This window comes from Tiliqua scincoides, chromosome 7 (assembly GCF_035046505.1).
Source record: "Tiliqua scincoides isolate rTilSci1 chromosome 7, rTilSci1.hap2, whole genome shotgun sequence".
In the NCBI taxonomy this organism is placed as follows: Eukaryota; Metazoa; Chordata; class Lepidosauria; order Squamata; family Scincidae; genus Tiliqua; species Tiliqua scincoides.
The window spans coordinates 2,867,603-2,888,057 of record NC_089827.1 but is presented as its reverse complement, the minus strand read 5'-3'; the positions used below and the strand labels follow the sequence as shown (position 1 = coordinate 2,888,057).

The window sequence follows — 20,455 nt, the reverse complement described above, 5'->3', positions numbered from 1 at the left end:
AGCAGTGAATACATGCTAGGGATTCCAGCACGTTCCAGGACTGTGTTGTTTGGAACTTTGTCCTGCCAGGTGATGCCGAGGATGCGCCGGAGGCAGCGCATGTGGAAAGCGTTCAGTTTCCTCTCCTGTTGTGAGTGAAGAGTCCATGACTCGCTGCAGTACAGAAGTGTACTCAGGACGCAAGCTCTGTAGACCTGGATCTTGGTATGTTCCGTCAGCTTCTTGTTGGATTCTTATTCTTATCAGCTTCTTATTGGGTTATGTTGCCATTATTTGCAAGATAAATGTTTCCCTGTTGCTTGGTGCTGCATTGCTTTCAGCCCTCCAAGTTGCTTCCTGTTAGCATTTTCAGGCAGCACAGAGACAGAGAGCATCAGGAGGGCTGTAATCGAAGATAAATAATTTGCACGATGGGAGTTTGTGAACCGCAGATATGGGCCTGTAGTAGGAAAGGGGTTCAGAAACCTTATTCACCATTGATCTTCTCACTGAGAAACCCCAGGTCGGCTTGTGAACAACCCCAGGTTTCTTCAGAAGGCAGCTGAAAAGTCCCTGGCTTACTGTACTGACTTGCTCCCTGGTGTCATGAAGTCGAATTAGGATCCTGACTCAGCAGGATGGCAGCTTGCTGTTGAGTCACCACTTCCCTGCTTCCTGCAGAACCCTCATTGAGTATGGATGTGTTTGGATGGAGGAACTGCTATTATTCACTAGGTTCTGCCCTACTTTAAAATGTTGTAAAGCTGACAAGACCACCACCCAGGAAATTAGATATTAACTTTCAGGTGCTAAAGAAAAAAAGGGGAATTGGGATGATGGGATTAATGATGCATTTTCTGTATTCTGGCATTCAGCAGTTAAAATTCACCCTTTAGCAGCAGTAAACAGAGATGATGTCTTGCTTTTCTCCCCCTCTGGTCCAACTCGACTATTGCAGTAACAAGATGTTGCAGCAAATCTTAGATGTGCTCTTTCTTTATACCATAAGGATTGTTTGGTTTTCTAATTGTAGTTTTGAAAATAGGTGTATGCATAAGTCACTTGTACGCCCTTTGAGTCTATTATCTCTCTGGTTTGGCCTGATGCTCATCATGAGTTGCTTTGTATAGAGCCAGACTTATTGATCTGTACTCTCATTGGCTGGCAGGCTTTCCCTGATTTGCTATTCTTGAATTCCCTCCTGGATTGAATTTGGAATGTTGTGCATGCACAGTGGACCCTTGATATCCTTGTGGGTTCTGTTCCACAATTCCTTATCTGAGTGCCTCATTTGATGCTCCAGAGGTCATGCATGGCCTCCTCAGAAGGCCTCTCAGCTGCGACTAGAAGGCACTTCTGGTTGCAACTGGGAGGTACACTGAGGCCCTCCAACCGTGGGCTCTGCATTCTCAGATATTCAAATCAGTGGATTATGCTCTGCCGTTGAGCCTTAATGAGGTTTATTTACTGACCTGTGCTACTTCAGAAGGCAGGTGGGAGTTAATAATATTTAAAAAGAACTCCTTGGTGTGGAAAAAAAATTTGCAGCCTGCTGTGTGGGGGTGTGAGAAATATGGAACATGAATATAGTTTTTTTTAAAATCACTTAATGCTTCAGGCATTTTCTTTACATATAAAATCCATAACTTCCCAAGTGCACTTTTTCTTCACCTTGTAGCAGGAAAATGGATGCTATCTTGGGAAGTGAACTCTTGACTGCATTCTTTGGGAATGCGAGCTTGCCTCATCTCACTCCCTTCCCCCTTCTCAGCAAACCTATCGCTAAACAATATGCTGCTTGTTCCAGCTTAGCTTCTGAACTGACCTTCTTTGTGTTCAGCTTGTGGTGTCTGTGTGACCATTCTGGCTGTACTTGGTTTTCCAGGCTGATGGAAATTAGTTGACACCTAAAAAGGTGGCATCTTCTGTCCTGTTTTTTCTCTTCCCTGTCCTTTAATAAAACACTCAAATAAAACTGCCTTTTTGTGTGCAAATGAAGTTTTGGAGTTGCACACCACGTACAGCTGTTAAGGATTCACCCATGGTAACTTGGGTCAGGGGGAGAAGGTCGGGGAAAGGGCATTTGCGACAGGGACGTGCAGTGGGTAGGGAGGCAGAGTCTCCCCACCGGAGTCCTTCGGAAAGCTCCGCCACTGTGTGGGGTGTGCAAGCACTCACAACCCATGTGCTTTTGCACATGGGTTGCGTGTGCTTGCATGCCTCACACGGCAGCGCAGTGTACTTTGCATAGCATAGCTGGTAAGCACCTTCCATAAATATTAGGTGGTGCCAATACAACCAACAAGCTGGCAAGTTGAAATAATTTGCACTGTTCGAGACAGTGGCACACGTGTGTGCTGTGGAAAGGTATGTCAGATTATTTCAACACCAGGTTGGAAAAGTCAAACCAACACTAAAGCAGGGGTGTCCAAAGTTTTTGGCAGGAGGGCCACATCATCTCTCTGACACTGTGTTGGGGGCCGGGGGAAAAAAGGATTAATTTACATTTAAAATTTGAATAAATTTACTTAAGTTTACATAAATGAATATATTAAAGATGAACTTATATCAATACATGAAGGTCTTGCAATAGCTCAAGGCCTATAAAAGGCCTTGCGCAAAGCAAGGCTGGCCTTTCCTTTGCTGCCGCTGCTGCATCACAGACGTGAAACAACAAGCAGTGGAGGGAGCCCTCATCCCACAGCTCACGCAAGAGGTCAAACAGTTGCCCTCACGTTGAAAGCAGTTGCATCGGGCCAGTGAGGGCTCCAGCAAGTCTCTAGAGGGCCAGAGGCTCATTGGAGACGGGGGGCTCCCTGAGGGTCAAATTGGGAGTCCTTGAGGGCCGTAAGTGGCCCCAGGGCCGGGGTTTGGGCACCCCTGCACTAAAGGTTCAGGGTGTATAGGTGTGAAAAAATATTTGACCCCCTTCTGTGATGAAGTTGTAAAATTGTGCTTTATGAGACTCCGCCTTGGAGCACTCAGCAATCCATCTTGGCAGAGAAGCTGTGTCTCTTGGTACTGTGGAAATAGCTGCTGACTGGATTGACTCTCACAGGCACACCTGTCTTATCAGCACTGGGCTATCCGACTGTACTGAGCCTTCAAGGCCAGAGAGTTGGAGTTGCTAAGTGCAAAATGGCCACAGCTGTGTGTTTCGGGGAGGGAGGGGGCAGTTGCTCCTGGGTACACCAGATGTAACTTTCTCAAATGTTCAGTGGCCTTTGATTGCCCAGACCCATCTTAGTTTCTGTCTGGTGTAACACTCAGGGCAGATTGCATCATGCTAACCTTTTTGAAGGTCTAGAACCTGATTGGCTAGAGGTTTTCTAAAGGTAGCATCTTGGGCAGTGCAACTGAGATGGTTGTCCTGCCTCCCCATGCTTTATGACCAATATATGACCATAATGGGGGAGGTTGCACTGATTGAGTGCAGGCCCGCACACTTCCAGGGTCTCGGATATAAAAACCCTTCCTAGGGTATGTCTTGTTGCCTGCCATGGCCAGACAATCAGGGTAGCCAGCCATGCTGCTGAATGGTTGCTTTCAGCTTTCTACAAATGCTCAGCAGTTGTGCTTCTAAGGCCACAATCCTAACCAACTTTCCAGCAATGACATAAGGGCAATGCAACTCCAAGGTAAGGAAACAAACATTGCCTTACCTTGAGGAGGCCTCCATGACTGCCCCCAACTGTAGGATGCAGCACATGCCCCACTGGCACAGCTATGCCAGTGCTGGAAAGTTGGTTAGGATTGCACCCTAAGTCAGGTTAAGCCTGAATGGGTTAGGACTGCGGTTTTCAAACTCGCAGGGAGTTTGAATCCCACAGTAAGTCTTTGCGGGGGTGGGGGGAAGGCAGCGGTGCAATCCCCAGGATTGCGCAGCTCAGGGGGGCTGCAGAGGCTTGGTGCACTTGCCCAAGCCCCCTGCAGCCCCCCAGGGGTGCGGGGAGCCCTGCGCGACCTTCGGCAGGGCTCCCCGGGTCAGGGAAGGTGACAGCGCAGCAACCTTGCCCCGCTCCACTAAACCGGAAGCGGTACACGATCGCTCCTCTTCCCCTTCTGACCGGGCTGCAGGGACTAGGGTGCACCTGGCTGCGGGGAGCGGGGCATGAGCGCCTGCAGGGCTCCTCGGGTCAGGGAAAGGGAGAGTGGGGCAATCACGCTCCGCTTCCCGTTTTGCGGAGCGGGGCGCGATCACGCCACTGTCACCTTCCCTGACCCAGGGAGCCCTGCAGCAAGCCCCTGCAGCCCCCCTGAGCGGCGCGATCCTGGGGATTGCGCCACTGCCTCCTTCCTGCCTCTTGGCTGCCCCCGCCCCTTAAGGGGAAAAGGACCAGGACCCTCAGTCTGGGGCGTCGTGACGCCCTAGTTTGAATACCACTGGGTTAGGAGCTTAGCTTTGTTTTCTCTTCAGCATTTCTGTATAATTTCCGTCTGAACGTTTCAAGAATCTTAATGTTGTCTAAGGCATTCCTATACTTGGAAACCCTGGGTTCTAGCTGTTGACTGACTTCCTGGCTGGAGATTATGGCTCCCCCCTCCCCAAAGAATCTTTGTAATTGGAGCACAGTGAGGATACTAAAAACTTTCATAGAGATCCTTTTTCTAAACTACAAGCACCATCTCTGTACCCTCTTCTTGAGATAGGACTGGAACTAGCACGGCACCACCTCTCAATTATGAGGGAACTTGGGGAAACATCTCATGATTAGTAGTTTTGAATGCTGTTGAAAGATCCAATAGATAACCACCACCACCACCACCACCGCCAGTTCCTGGCATATCCCATATAGTGTATCTTCTGTCCAAATCCAAGTTCAGAATACATTGCGACACACTTGTCTGGGACCAGCCATCTCAGAACTGGAGAGAACGATATTGCTTTAATGATGCTGACCAGAGCTGGGTCTGATGTCATATGTTTTCATGTGCAAACACCATGCGGTATATCCTGTCCTTTGCTGACAACCAATAATCTAATACCAGGCTCCTTGCTCCTAAACAAACAGTATTGTAATCCACTGTCAGCCAGACAATAACAGCCGTTCTCTGTCAAAACATACTTTCAGAGATTAACATTCAAAAGGAAACCTGCCGTACCAAAGATCAGATTGTCATCTAGCCCATGTCCTAATTTTCTTCCTCCTTTGGTGTGTTTGAATACTGATACTGACTCACAGGGATGTGAAGGATTTTCGGCTTGAGGCCACTCACGCAAATTCCAATTCCAAATTGAGTCCCTTCGGGGAGAAAGGCGGGGTAAAAATAAAGTTGTTGTTGTTGTTATTATTATTATTCCAATGTAACAGAAGATTCTACCATGAAGCCACCTGTGTTTCACGTGGACAGAATTTTTAATTAATAAAAGCATGTTCAGGCCCCATAAATATGGAACAAGTCACAATAAATTATACAGAATTTACTGTTTCCAGAATATGTCACCTTTAACAGTTGAGGTGAATGATACAACTCTAATGTATATTCCATCATGGCAGCCATAGTTAAGAGAATTTGTATTGCAATGCAGTCCAATATCTCATTGAAAAACCTTGGTTTGCCATGAGCTGACAAACCAGGATCAGAGACCAAGGGTTGAAGTGGGTTTGCAAACCACAGACATCATTCTTCCTCCAGTAGCAGCTGTAGTATGGAGGCTTGCTTGCTGGCTCACTCACTCACTCACTCACTCACTCACTCACACACACACACACACACACACACAGAGAGAGAGAGAGAGAGAGAGAGAGAGAGTTTTAAAATTGTATTTTGTATTATATGCCTTGGATATTTTTGCCTTAGTGTTCACATGCTTCTAATGTTCCATGTTAAATCGACTTTTAAATTTTGCAGTCACCTCCCTTCTCCTTATGCATTGTTTTTTACTAGTTTTTTATTACCTTTTCCGGTATTTTTTAAACCAGGACACTGTGACTTTTAAACGTCTGCTCTATTCATTCCATATCCAACTTCTCTTCTCCCCCATAACATTTGAATACGTTTGTTGTAGTCTATATTTAGAATTAGTGTGGGTGGAGTATCCCCTGTTTGTTTTAAAAACTTGATTTTTAAAAAAGCACAATTGTCTATGCATTTCTCTGTAGATAGGAACAGTGCTTCCAAGCTGGATATCTTTTCAAGAGCTCCCCCCCCCCCCCATTTCAGCATTTGGACTCAAAATGGAAATACAGCAAACTAAACTTTTGGCAGGCATCCTCAGCCAAAATTTAAAAAAAAAGACTGATACATTTTGGCTTCAGAGAAAGAAGAGTTTTAAATTACCCACTGCTGAAGCAATGCAGATCCTTCCATTAGTCTGTGTTGGAGTGAAATCAGTCCAAGCTCAAATGTCTTCAGTCAAGTTCCTGTATAAAAGTTTTTACATTGTTTGTGTCTGCTAGGGGTGTAACCCTCTCTGAATAAAGTAATATGAGCCGACTGACTCTTCAGCATAATTTGCAAAGCCAACAAATGCTTTGTTTTGCATGAAGTTCTTGGTGAGCTACAGCATTTTGTTATTGGAAAATTATTGGCAAGGTAATGACCAAACTCTTATTGTGAATCTTTTTTTTAAAAGCAGACAAATAACTGTCTCAGAGTTGTGTTACATTTTGCGTGCGTGTGAACTTTCGCTCTGCTGGTGAATATTTGCATACAGAAAGTGCGTGGATCATGGTTTGTAACTTGCTGCCATTTTTGACCTGCTAAAGAAAAATGTTGACTATCAGCCATTCCTTTTGCCAAACTAGCTGTTAGCAATGATTGATGGATGGGCCATCCCTACCTTGCAAACCTGCTTCCCACCACAGCTGATCATTCTGTGGTCTCAAGTGCACAGAATGCCAGTATTTTGGCCACCTCCACCCCCTCCTTAAAAAATGACATGCCCCCAAGGTCAGTTGGGATGCCTTCCTACATGTTCCTCCACCATTGGCGGTCCAAATGACAGCAATATGCTTGGTTATAGTAAAACATTTCATTCTTTAGCTGGCTCACAGGCTCATGATGCATTTAAAATGTTTCCTGCTTTGGCTGCCTCTTCCTGGGAGGGAAAAGGCAGGATAAAATACTGTATAATTGAAGTAAATCTTACACTGAACTGTGGTTGTGCTTCTCTGAGAACTGTTTGGCCAGTGAGTATCTGGCTGCAGTTGTGCTTAAAGCTGGGCATACGGGTGGTCCCTTAAGGCAGTGGTTCCCAAACTTACCTGGGCCATGGCGCCCTTCCTTTGCAGTGGTCTTTTCTTCCCAGCTCTCCCAGGCACTGCCATCTTGGATCCTCTTGAGACCTTGCACAATCCTTGTGAGATTTCACAAAATGATAGTTTAAACTTCAGTTGAATTGAATTTTATCGTGTATTTATCCCACCAGAAGGTTGGCGATCTTAAATGAGTTAAGGGGTCGGGTGTTGGACAGCAGGATCTTTTTTTCAGTTGTCGGTGAACTTAGGGGCTGACCTGAGGATATTGATGTTGGCTTATTGGTGCCAGCCCTCCTGTTGATTTGGAGACTCTCTGACAGTTGATGGTGCAAATCCAGGTTCCAGGTTTCTCCTTGAAACCAGGAGGAACAGGAGCAGCCCTTCCATGCTCCACCATGTCAGGTGGAACAGGAGCAGCCCTTCCATGGATCAGAAAAGCTTTGTGCTGGTGCACAATGGAAAAGGTGCAAAAGAGAGCAACTAAGATGATTACGGGGCTGGGGCACCTTCCTTATGAGGAAAGGCTACGGCATTTGGGCCTCTTCAGCCTAGAAAAGAGGCGCCTGCGGGGGGACATGATTGAGACATACAAAATTATGCAGGGGATGGACAGAGTGGATAGGGAGATGCTCTTTACACTCTCACATAACACCAGAACCAGGGGACATCCACTAAAATTGAGTGTTGGGAGAGTTAGAACAGACAAAAAAAATATTTCTTTACTCAGCGTGTGGTTGGTCTGTGGAACTCCTTGCCACAGGATGTGGTGATGTCGTCTGGCCTGGACGCCTTTAAAAGGGGATTGGACAAGTTTCTGGAGGAAAAATCCATTACAGGGTACAAGCCATGATGTGTATGCGCAACCTCCAGATTTTAGAAATGGGCTCTGTCAGAATGCCAGATGCAAGGGAGGGCGCCAAAATGAGGTCTCTTGTTATCTGGTGTGCTCCCGGGGGCATTTGGTGGGCCGCTGTGAGATACAGGAAGCTGGACTAGATGGGCCTGTGGCCTGATCCAGTGGGGCGGTTCTTATGGTGTGATACAGATAACACTTGCAATGTACTGCGTTAAGATGAGGGTTGAGCATTTCAACTTTTGAAGGGAGTATAAAACTGTGGCCAATTTGGGAGGTGCTTCTGCATCTACAAAGTATAGTGTGCTTGGCCTCTTAACTAGGGTGTTGCCTATGGCTTATCTCACCATTTCAAGCATTTTACAGCCTTGATAGTATAGGAAACATGATAGCTTTGCAGTGCAGTGTCTTCAGAGAGACCAGTCACCAATAAGGTGACAGTTCAGCTCAAATGCAAAGAATAATGGAAATGACCCGTCTGCTTTCTGGCTTGGGTAACAATGCAGAAGGCTTCCCATTGGCTGGCCCTCCCCAACCTATCAGGAGCCATACTGTCCTTTGCAAGCAAAAAGGCTCTGGAAAGCTCAGTGCAGCCCTTCAAATGGTTGTTTAAAACCTGGAAGAAATGCAGGAAGAGCGGAAAACGAAAGGCGCGAGGAAGTGAAGCCTGGAAGCAGATCGGCAAAGGCAAGCCGTAGCGGGAAAAATCCAGACGAACCCTTTCTAGTGGGCTAAAGATTTCACAAGGCAAGAGGAGTAACCAAGCGGACTAGATCAGGCAGCGGTGGTGTTGTTGGCTGAGCAGCCAGCCAGACTGTGACATGGCGAACAGTTCGTGTGATGACGCTGAAGACTATGAAGACATGGAGCCTTCTTCCCGATCAAAGCGACCTAAAACATCGCGCTCTTACCGGGCTGGGCTGATTTTCCCCGTGGGCCGTATCGATCGCTTCCTCCGGAGAGGAGAATATGCCGAGCGCATTGGATCAGGAGCTTCGGTTTACATGGCAGCCGTGCTTCAGTACCTGATTTACGACATTGTGGATATGAGTGGGACGATGGCCGCGCGTGACAAGAAGCGCCGCATCTCCCCGAAGCACCTGCAGTGGACCATCAAGAACGATGTTGAACTCCATAGCCTGTTGGGAGACGTTGTCCTCCCGCAAGGGAAAGCCACGCGAAAGGCGCGCAAGAGCCAGGCTGCCTCGTCATCCAAGAAGGGGAAGGGCAAGAAATCCTGCAAGTCCACAAAAGCCCCAAAGGCTGTTGCTGCATAAACAGAAATGACACCATCTCTCCAGGTTTGGGATAGAATCTTAATATCCAGCAGCCGGTATTAATAAAAGCTGCTCTGCTGATGAGATCTCCGTTTTGTGTATGTGCTTCTTTCCATATGAGCAAACAGAGCTGGCTGTCGTTCTGTTAGAGAAGGGAAGGGCTTCACATTTAGTTTCACAGCAAAAGCACACAGTGTTATGTATGTTCTGTTGGCACTTTCAGGTGTTGTGCCTTCCCTGTCACAGAACAAGAATCCAGCATCTGGCTGCCTTTCAGTGCTGACATCCATCTATCCGTTCATCACACATTTGGATTCCTTTCTTAGATCTCCAACTTGGGACTTGTAGCTTTGAGGCCTGAAGGATGTTGAGGTTTCTCAGCAGTCTTAACCATTTGCCCAGTCACTGGTTGGGGGAGGGGGTATATTTCAAACTTGACACGCATTTGTGTGCAGTGACAACTTCAGCAGCTTATGTTGTAGGGCAGTGTTTCCCAAATTGTGTGTTGCAACCTGATGTGTGGTAGGCACAACCCCATGTTCACTGAGCCTCAGTGCCCACAAGAAGTGCACACTGGAAGCCCCGGGAGACTGCTTCCAGGTCACCGTAGGCCAGCGACCCACTCCATTGGCCGCCTCAGGCCCCAGAATACCCCACAGAAGCAGTCTCCAGGGGCTCACAGTTTAGCACTGCTATGCTGCAGGGAGCATTGTGTTGCAACCCGTTATGGAGAACAAGGTTGTGCTAAAAGGTTGAGGAACTGCTGTTGTAGGGTCACTTCCTTGTGTGTTCTAGAGGAGAAGGACTGGAGTCTGGCAGGAACTGATTTCTGGGGGCCCCTATTGTAGAGGTGTTTGAAAATGGTGTTATTTATGTTACTCAAAAGTAAGCCCATTGTGTTCATTAGGCTAAATCAGCTGACTCCCTGGAAACAAATATCTCTACCTATTGGTTCTTCAAGCATTGCTAAAGCTGCCACTGTGGAGAGGTGTACAGTGAAAAATTTTTTAAAAAGGAAAAAAGCTGCATTGCCACCAGTTTTCAAAGCATGCAATTTTTTTCCCTGGTGGGTTCTTCTTGTGGGCTTAATTATGGCTGTTTACCAGGTTGTGATTTTTCCAAATATAAGTCTCACATCTTGGATGAAAGAAAAATATCTCTGATCCAGGTTGTAGCCAATGTGGTACATGCCTGATGCCCCAATTGGGGGGGGGGGAACCCTAATTTAAAAGAAAAATGGGTCACAGGGGTCAGGCAGATGTGCTCAAATTGAATAGGCAGGGTCGTGTGTTACATTTGCCCCCCCTCCTTTCATAGTGAGCTGACTAGGTAGACAAGACTTTGAATGTCAGGTGTTCTTTGCTGTAGATCAGGGGTGCCCAAACCCCGGCCCGGGGGCCACTTGCGGCCCTCAAGGCCTCTCAATGCGGCCCTCAGGGAGCCCCCAGTCTCCAATGAGCCTCTGGCCCTCCGGAGATTTGTTGAAGCCCACACTGGCCCAACGCAACTTCTCTCAGTGTGAGGGTGACTGTTTGACCTCTCGTGTGAGCTGTGGGATGAGAGCTCCCTCCACTGCTTGCTCTTTCACATCTGTGATGCAGCAGCGGCAGCTAAGGAAAGGTCAGCCTTGCTTTTTGCAAGGCCTCTTATAGGCATTGAGCTATTGCAAGACCTTGATTCATTTATATAAGTTCATCTTCAATATATTCATTTATGTAAACTTATGTAAATTTATTCAAATTTTAAATGTAGATTAATTATTTATTTCCCCAGCCCCCAACACAGTGTCAGAGAGATGATGTGGCCCTCCTGCCAAAAACTTTGGACACCCCTGCTGTAGATAAAGCAGGAACAAGCACTCTGTGATGCAAGTAGAACACCAAAGTTTCATCTAGATCAGTGGTTCCCAACCTAAAGGAGCCCATGGACCACTGAGGCAAAAATTGGAATCGTCGTGGACCACATGCAACCTCACACCCTCCTGCACACAAAAATACAATTAAATGTGTAATAATTAGAGATGATTTATTAGTGATTGACTTATTAGATTTACTACTTATCGAGAAGATTTGTGGGTTGCTGCTTTTGTTGCCGGCTACTGGCTGTCCGTTCTCTGCCCTCTCTGGTGGTTTGTGGGGAAGCATCTCCCGAGTGAGCACTCTCTCGTGGACTACCAGAGAGGGTGGAGAACAGACCACCCACAGCCGCAGCTGACACTTGCAAGACCCTGGCCAGTAGAGGCTGCAGCTGTGGGCGGTCCATTCTCCACCCTCTCTGGTGCTCCATGGAGGAGCACCTGTTCAGCGAGATGCTTGGGAGTCCTTGAAAGGGATCTTTTTCTGAGACCATGTGGGCCACTTCTGAGGGTCACTGGAGACCATGGGTTTGGAACCAGTGGCGACTCCAGATCAACTGCCACTGAGAGAAAAGTTCCATTATGCTTGAAACGTTCTCCTCTTGGTGCTAGTTCTACAGAGTGACGTCTGTCACTGGTGCTGCTTCTGTTGCGTTTGGGTTGGAGGGAATGGAGACCATTCGAGCCTAAATTTCTTGTTCTTCTTGGCTAAAGTTGGTAGGCGTTGGACACACTCTACTAATGCTAAGACTTTAAGCCTAAGAGTGGCATTTTAAAAAATTGAATTAAATGGGGCCATCTGTTCCATTAGTTTGCCGTCTGTGTGTATTCTTTTAGAATTAATTGTGATAGTACAAGGGTACTCTGAGGTGACAACCAGTGTGGTGAGCCACACTATTTTTGAAGTGTGCTAGGATGGGCTGAAAGAAATACGCATTCTTGAACATATTGGAAGTTGTAGGGATGCCAAGTGATCTTGGCAGCAGCCTAGACTTTTTGATGCCGTAGCTTTTAACATTCTGCCTGCCTCTATACCATCACTCTGTACCATCACCAAGCTGCTGTGCTATGTCTTGAAATGATATCCGATGAGTTCTTTGTCCTGCTGTTTTAAGTACTCTAGTCAGTTATCCACACAATAAAAAAATTGATCAGTTGACTCCAGGTGCTTGCTTAGAAGGTGCCCAGGTGACAGCTGAGGCCCAGCTTCAGCTTGTGCGCTGCCAGCAGCCATACCTGTCTCAGTGGGAACTAGCTGCAGTGGTCCAGGCCTTGATGACACCCCATTGAACACACCCTACGTGGGGCTGCCTCTAAAGACGGTCCAGAAATTGCAGTTATGTGGCGGCCTGTGAGGTCGCAGAGGCTTGGTTCGGGGTGTAGCAGCAAGGAACAGGGCCTTCTCAGTCGTGGCACCACTTTTATGCATCAAATTTCCAGAAAATCTAAAATCTGTCCCTTCAGTGGAGAGCTTCTGGTGCAGTCTAAAACCATTTCTGTGTACTTTAGCGTTTAGGGGTAGGTAAGCAGGGGATAGTCCTGGTTGTTTTTATCTATTGCTTTTGAGTGTAGTATTGCATGTCTGTTTAGCTTGTTTATTGCTTTTTTTCTTGCCATTGTGCATGGATTTGTAGAATTGTAATACTGTTTGCTGTGCTGGCCAAGCCAACCACTGTTTCTCACATCTCTGGTCTCACTGGCCAGGGTCTTGCATGTACCACTGGGCATCACCTCAAGTACCATTGGTGGTAGGTGTACCGTCAGTTGAGAAACTTTCTTTCTTTCGCCCGCCCGCCCGCCCACCCGCCCAATGAAGGGCACTCAAGACGGCCGATTTAGGTCATCTGACACTCTGTCCACTGAAGTCCCAACAATGTTAACAAGAGAGAGAGACTCCTGAAATGAAAAAATACTCTCTTTAAAGCCGGTGGACAGAGCCATGGAAAAATGGTTCTTTACTCAAGTCTGAGCATGTGATACCTTGTGCCAGCAATATGATGATAATGGTGAATTGTAAAACTTTGAATTCTTCTCAGCTGCCAACGTCCAGGGGTGGGGATTACATATTGATTGCAACATTTTCCACTCTATTACCTTGTCGATCACTCTTCCTGTATCCTTTAGTTTTGTTGCTGGTAGGAATTGATCAATCTCCTGCCCACCTGTCCTCTTTCAAAAGTCCCTTTGTCTCTCTAACTGAGTGCAAAATTGCACTGTTATCACACTGCTTATCCCCTCCACCGCACATCCCAGATCAATGGAATGATTAGCCAAAACATGATGCAACTGGAAGGCCCTTGCAGTTGTGTCAGAGATCCTCTGAGCCCGCCCCCCCCCAAGCACAGGCTCAGGATCTGTGTTAATTCGCAAATTCTGAACCTGTGGATAAGGAGGGCCTACTGGCTCTGTCTCTTTTGTCATGAGTCACCTGATTTTTTGTTTCATATACTCTTTTTTTGTCCAGTTCATCTTGACATTCGTAATCATTATTTAAATTCTTGGATTTCTCCTGACCTAACCCCTTCTGATATTACCCTCTCTAGGTTCATGAGTGATGTTTGTGACTCTTTAACTGCAGCTGTTGCTGGTTATTTATCTGAGATTCTTAAAATAACGTTGTCAGAATTTAAATAATTCTGGTATCTTGTTTTTAAGTTGTTGGGTCGGTATGCAAGTTGTTGCGACAATTGTAAAATATGTCTTAATTGTGTTGTGTTGATATGCCAATAAAGGTTTCAGACAGACAGACAGGAGGGCCTACTGTGCTGTATTTTCTTAGGTTTGTGTCACATGGTGAAATTTTACAGACAACTCCGTTGTCTATTAACCTCAGTTAACAGCGAATGAACCTAAGAGCTGTGCCTATCTAAATATTAAGTTTGTATCTGTGACAGTAAACACACTTGGTACTGGAATGAGATGTATTTAAATCTTTGAACAATGGTGACCAGTGACTTCTAGTGAGTCTTACTAATAAAGGAAGTGGTTTTCAACCAGTTTAGTTGAGGGGGGAAAAAAGAAACTTGAGCCTCATTTTTTAAAAAATTCTGTACACAGAGACAAGGGAAAAAAGTGTGTAAATAATTACAAAGAAAGTTACTTTATGTGATACTCGTGTAACTGTTTCTGTTCTTTGTGTGTTTAAAAAATAATCTCATTTGTTTCTTCTCTTGGTAGGAATGCGCTCAACCAAGTTTCAATAGGAACTAAATGACATGATAGTCATTGATAAATGACATGTCTCTGAAGAGGATCTAAGGGCTTTTAAAAACAGCGTTGCAGAAAAGTGAAACGTTGTTTCCTGAGTTGCTTTTAATTATGGGCATTCAAGGTTTTGCACAGAGGAAAATTCTGTGTTCCTCTACTCCACTATGAGATTTATTTGGGATACCACAAAAAGAAGGGTTATTTTCATAGTTTGGGTCCAGGTTATTTGAGGGAGCACCTTCTCCCATGCCCTCTTAGGTCATCTGAGAGGGATCTCCTACAAGTGCCACCTTTATCCCAAGTTAGAGGGATGGCGTTGCGAGGGTGAACCTTCTCTGCAGTGGCACCAAAACTATGAATTTCCTTCTGGGAGAATTAAGAACAACCCTCTCCCTCATGTCCTTTCAGCAAGGGCTCAAAACATTTGTTTCATTGGGCATTTCAGTGATGCTTTGTTGTCCGACCTCTGGCGTCTGTGTCTCTAGTAATACCCTGGTCTAAATTGTTGCCCCTCCAATGGTTTTATTGTTCTTATTATGACTTTATATTGTTACACATTGTACCTGTTAGTGTGGTATTCCTAAGGTGCCTTGGATTTGCTTCGGCATGGGAACGGCAGGATATAAATCTTTTAAATAAATAAATGTTTTGGTTTTATTTCAGGTAGCGATTGCTAGCAAGATGCCTGCCGTCTCTGGCCTAGCAGTAAATGTGACTTGACATTCATGGCCGTTGAGTGATCTGGTACATCATGGAGCTCAAAGTATGGGTGGATGGAGTCCAGAGGATTGTGTGCGGTGTCACCGAAGTCACGACTTGCCAGGAAGTTGTTATCGCACTTGCTCAGGCCATTGGTAAGTGAAATAATGTGATGTCGTGTAGACGTAGCTCTTCACCATCTTTTGTTCCAGTGAAGGCCAGTATTTGGATTTGCTTGATCTTTAAGGGCCCCCTTATTTTCTTACCAAAAGACACCATGTGGGAGACAAAGGTCCCCTGTTCAAATGCTTCCCACTCTGGAACCTGCTTCTCTCCACTTGATGCCATTGTTCACCCTTGGACGTTTCCAGAACGGTTGCTTGTATTTCTGGGAAAGCAGGTAGCTTCTGACTTTGAGTAGCTTGCCTCACCTTCTCTATCCCTTCTCTTCTCGTGCTCCAGTCTCTGCCTTAAGGCTGGAATATGCTGCAACCTCAGGCAAAGTAGAAACTGGGAGATTCAAAGGTTTGCCCACTTGCTCTCTGCTTCGTTCCCAGCAGAACAGCCAGTGGAGATTTGCTGATGTCTGGCACAAAATGGAGGCTGTTCAGTCATGGTCAGCAGTGGGTCCTCCAGAGGCTGGCAGAGAGCACCATCATCTGTCCTGAGGGTGCTTGCTGTCCTGCCTTTCCCAAAGAGAGCTTTGTTCCCCTACGAGGGCTTTCTCTGTGGACCTTCTTGCTTGATTGCGATAAGTAAGAGGCACCAGCTGTTGGACTCTGTATATTCCAGTTTCTTTCCCAAGATTTGTCTGCTCTGTGCAGTAGGAAGGAGAGGCTGTGAGCCAACCATTGCTAGCCTAATATGGCCTTAATGGGTTCTTTCATGGTCAGGCTGGAGTCAGTCATGGTTGGATGAACAGTCCTAGAGTGGGTCTGTCTTCCAGCCCAAGGCTACCAAGATAAATTGGTGGGTGCTTAGAGTAGAGGCGGAACAAGAACTTCATGTGGAGTGGCTCAGGCAGAATGCACTGATCTCCATACTAAGAGAGAGCAATAGGCCAAGCTTGCTAATATCAATATTGGTTCTAGCAAATATTGGTTCTAGAGGCTTCACACTGTTGGTCAGTCCCAGGGACTGATGTAGCACATTCTCTCTTAGCCAAAAGGGAGGACTGTGCTGTGTCGTGAGTAGGCTGGTTCCCAACCAGTGACTTTGAAGTGCCTTAATTAGAACCTGAAGTCCCTGACTCTTGAGAGCCTGCACTCCTGTATGCCAGTCAAGCCCCTTGAAATTGAAGACGATAAAGTTTCTTGAACTGTTGCAGCGACGTTGGGCTTCCCAGGCTTCTGCCTCGATATCTCCATTTCCTTTGTTCCCACTGCTGCTTTTAAGCTGGTCAGGCGGGAGGATACAGGTAGGACAATCTCCCCAGCCCCAGTTTCTTCCCAGCTAGCCAGAGGAAGTGGAGGGAAGGAAGTGGAGCTGTGGCTCTAACCATGAGAGCAGTTGGGAGCAGGATGGTAATAGTGGATACTTCCTCTTCCAGGTTCACCACCGTGATCCAGGATGGTGTAGTGGTTTGGGAATTAGACTTAGACCTGGACGATCCAGGTTCAGAACACCCTCCGGTTGGTCCAGAGGATACAGGTCCACCCTCAACACGGCCCGGGGGTCCCTTGTTGTGTTGAATCTGCGGATTCAGAATCCGCAGATGCAGAGCTCGAACCTGTATTTATGTTTGCTGTAGATGTTCCTTCCACTGTGGAGAGCTGGGAACGTTCCATTCGTATTGTGAATTATGAATTGGCAGCTGTTTTGGTTTTGGCTTGGAGCAGACTGTCTGGTTGCATGCTAAAAGCTACTTAAATCTTAAGATTTTAAGATTAATATTTCTGATTTCGTGACTAAAGGGGCACAACCAGATAATGCATCCTGAGTGACTTCGTTCTCACTCTGACATAAGAAAGCAAAATGTATTTTGAATTTTTGTTTTTACCCACAGAAACCCTTGCAGGGTTTGACGTGCTATAATCTTACATCTTGTTCACAGTGTGCATCTTTTTATGTGGAGTTCAGAGTCTTCTCGGGTTATTTTCATGGTAAATAGACTGAAACAGGATTTTAAGCAATGTGCAAATTTTAAATGAAATTCAAATAGCTTTGCAGATAAGTCTTCAGATATTTGAGTGTGCTATAGACTTTGGCTGTTTTCACTTTCAAATGCGTAGATAATGCTTTGTAATGCTTCGTGATGTAATACTTGCTGTGTGTCAAGAAGCCTTTTAAATCTTTTTTATTTTAACAAAGAAGTAGAAATTGAGGGACAAAACTGTCTGAACCTGGGGTACGTTGTATGCCCTTCAACTGTTGGAATATCCTGTACTGTGTTCTGCTTTAACCTTTAATGTAGACTTATTCTGAACTTTAAATTCATTGAGATTTCCTTTCTTTCTGTGCTGTATTATTAGACAGTTCTCCCCTTTTCATAGTACAGTCATAAACATGTTCACTCGAAAGCAAGTCCCACTCAGTTTGGTAGAACCCTCCCAGGTCAGTGTGCACAGGATGGCAGCCTTAGAAAAGCATTTTTTGATATTGTGAAGAGACAAGCTGGAGCACCCAGCCGTGAGTAAATCTACTTGTGCAGAAGCACCATAGCTTGCGCTTTTAGGCCTCATATTTTTGTCCCTTATGCTGACAGCGTAGCAGACCAGAGGTACAAACATTAATGTATTGGTCATGATAGGCTTGACCAACCATGACCAATTAAAGCCTGAATCCAGAGGCCTCTAAGAAAATATCTCTCCATTTTAGTGGTTCCTCAGTATCTGCAGGGGATCTGATCCAGGACCTCTCGCACATACTGAAATCTGCCGGGAGCTGCAGCGCAGTGCTGCAGTAACTTATCTGGGGGCCGCATCTGGCCTTCCAGAGGACGCACAAGATCCCTTGACCTCCTCACAAGGCCTCCCAGACATAACTGGAAGTTGCTTCCGGTTCATGTTGGCAACTTCCAGTTACGTTTGGGAGGTGTTCTGACCTTCATGCGCCTTAGAACACCTCCAGACGCAACCAGAAGTCACCGGCGCAAACTGGAAACCACTTCTGGTCACATCTGGGAGGTCCTCTAAGGCCCTCTTATCCACAGATGCTCAAATCCACAAATGCCAAACCACTGGTGTGGAGGTCCCATTGTATGTCCATGTAACTCTAGTATTTTGCTTGCTTTATCGTATGATCTGCAAAGTGACTATGTCCTATCACTGCAGACTTTTGATATGTGCTTCAGCTGAAGAGGAGCTGCATTATGTTGCAGTTTGACTTTGATGAATGCTTAATGCATATCTATCAAGAAATGTCTTTTAGAGAACTGGCCATATCTGCCTTGCCTTGGATCTCTTGCATGATCTGTGTTCCCATCTGGTAAATCGGACTAATAGTTTTTGTCGGTGTGATGTTGGCAATATGCTGCCCCATTCAGTGTGCACAGATTCTCTGTGCAAGAGTCTTAATTGGAGTCGTGCTTTACATTCCAGTCTAAAAATCTGTGGTTTAATCATATGCCTGCTTGATATATAGAACTCTACTGTGGATGTGGAATGTGTGTCTGTGAGCTGTAAGGTGACATGCTCTTCATAAAGAAGGCGTCAACTGAACCCAAATAGTGAGTGTGCACATTTTAAAATCCTAGTGTTTCAGATCTTGATGAGGCGTCTTTAAAACTCACAAATTTTGAGCCAAAACTACTTGTGTGGCTATTAATTCAAATATAGTCAGTGTTTGTTTTAACACCATCCTTTAGGTAGCAAGGTAACAAATTAAGAGGTTTCAGGGACAAGTTAATTCAAGCAGATTATACTTTGATGGTTTAGAAATATTTTAAAAAGACACAAGATAGTGGTTGTTCATAAGACTCAATGTAATGTATTAGATCACACAGCCAACAGTTTCATAAATCGTCTGCAGTTTATATTGGATCAAGTGCCCATTAGCACAGAAATTATATAAAAATTGTCTTTTCAAGTGGAAACGTGGAAGAAAAGACAGGTCCTTCAAAGCTCCATTTTACAAACAGGTTCTGTTATCACCCCCTGGAAATCTAAGTATGATTTTGAAGGCGGAAATAGAGAGTTGCGATATAATGGGAGAGAATAATGGACACCTAGGAAAGAACAATTGAAAGGGAAATGAGGCATCAAGTGCAGATGATCACTGAAAGCAGCTTCTCAGGACTGGAGTACATCACAGGGAAATACTTATATTCAAGCCTGTTCATAGCCTGGGGAAGGGGCTCTGTCAATATCCTTTGTTTTCCCTGTAGAAACAAGATGCTTGCCATATTTTGCTTCAGATGCTTATTTTGAACTTGTATTTAAAGAAGTGGAAAACTGCAGGAGGCCCTCCTTATCTGAGGGCTTTTGGCACCCTCAGTTTTGAATATCCACGGATGCCTAACCTGCAGCTAGAGGGCCTCAGAAGCTCTCCTGGAAGCAGCTTCCAGTTGCGTTCAGGAGATGTTCTGAGGCCGCATGTGACCTCCTTGTGCCTCAGCAGGCCTCCCCAGGCACAACCGTAAGCTCTTCCGGTTTGCTAACACAAGCCCCCCCCCCCCCCCGATTTCATTATCCACAGGATCTAGAATCTGCTGTGGTCATGGAACAGATTCCCAACAATCTTACTGTATTGAGTTTCTGAATATTCAGTATAGCAACTAGGTGTGCTGTGAGCGCGTGCATGTGAATTCCTTTGCATTTTTATAGTCCACGTGGTGATTTCTAAGGGGGCACCTCACATTTTTGGTCAGCTTGCACTTAGCGTGAAGACATTTCCCCATGCATGCTGGCCTGTAAATTATTTACCTTGCAAACAGCATTCACAGGAGGACTGATCTAGATTTTTGGAATATGGGGGGGATAAAAGGGAACTTTAACTGATTAGGGCTTCCACAGTTTTCATTGGAACTCTCCTCTTACTGAAATGCTGCATGCACCCCCCATTGAGGCCACGAGGGGGGGGTTAAACCGTCTAGCCCCCCTCAGTCCATATCTTCCCATCTTACGCATTCTACTTACACAGAAGCAAGTAGGCTAGGTCTGATCATATGACTATCATATCAAACTGTCTAGTTTGACTCCAAATGAATATTTGTAAAGACAGCTACATGGGCTTGTATGTGCATGGAAAGGTGTAAAAAATGCCTTGGCTTCACTAAAGGGGGGAGCGTTTCTTGATAACCTCAGTATGGGGTAAAAAAAACACACTGCTTTTTGTATTTTGTTCTTGCATAGACCCAAGAAGTAGGATCTGTGAAAGCAGGCTGTGAATTGTCTTCTCTCGTTCCTGAAGTCTTTCTTTTCTTCCATCACATCCATTCACTATT

At 45.6% G+C, this 20,455-nt stretch overlaps 2 protein-coding genes across 5 annotated transcripts in view; both read left to right on the top strand.

Annotated features, from left to right (window-relative positions):
* RASSF8 (Ras association domain family member 8) overlaps positions 1 to 20,455 on the top strand; it is an 89,142-nt gene that overhangs the window by 48,413 nt on the left and 20,274 nt on the right. For all 4 annotated transcript variants that reach the window (XM_066634019.1, XM_066634021.1, XM_066634020.1 and 1 more), the window contains exon 2: positions 15,037 to 15,227. In XM_066634019.1, coding sequence (XP_066490116.1) covers positions 15,125 to 15,227 — 103 coding nt within the window. In that variant the 5' untranslated portion in view covers positions 15,037 to 15,124. The remainder of the gene's footprint in view (positions 1 to 15,036; positions 15,228 to 20,455) is intronic.
* Positions 8,856 to 9,311, top strand: LOC136657193 (late histone H2A.2.2-like). Its single transcript, XM_066633891.1, has one exon. The coding sequence runs from the start codon at positions 8,856 to 8,858 to the stop codon at positions 9,309 to 9,311; it is 456 nt and encodes a 151-aa protein (XP_066489988.1).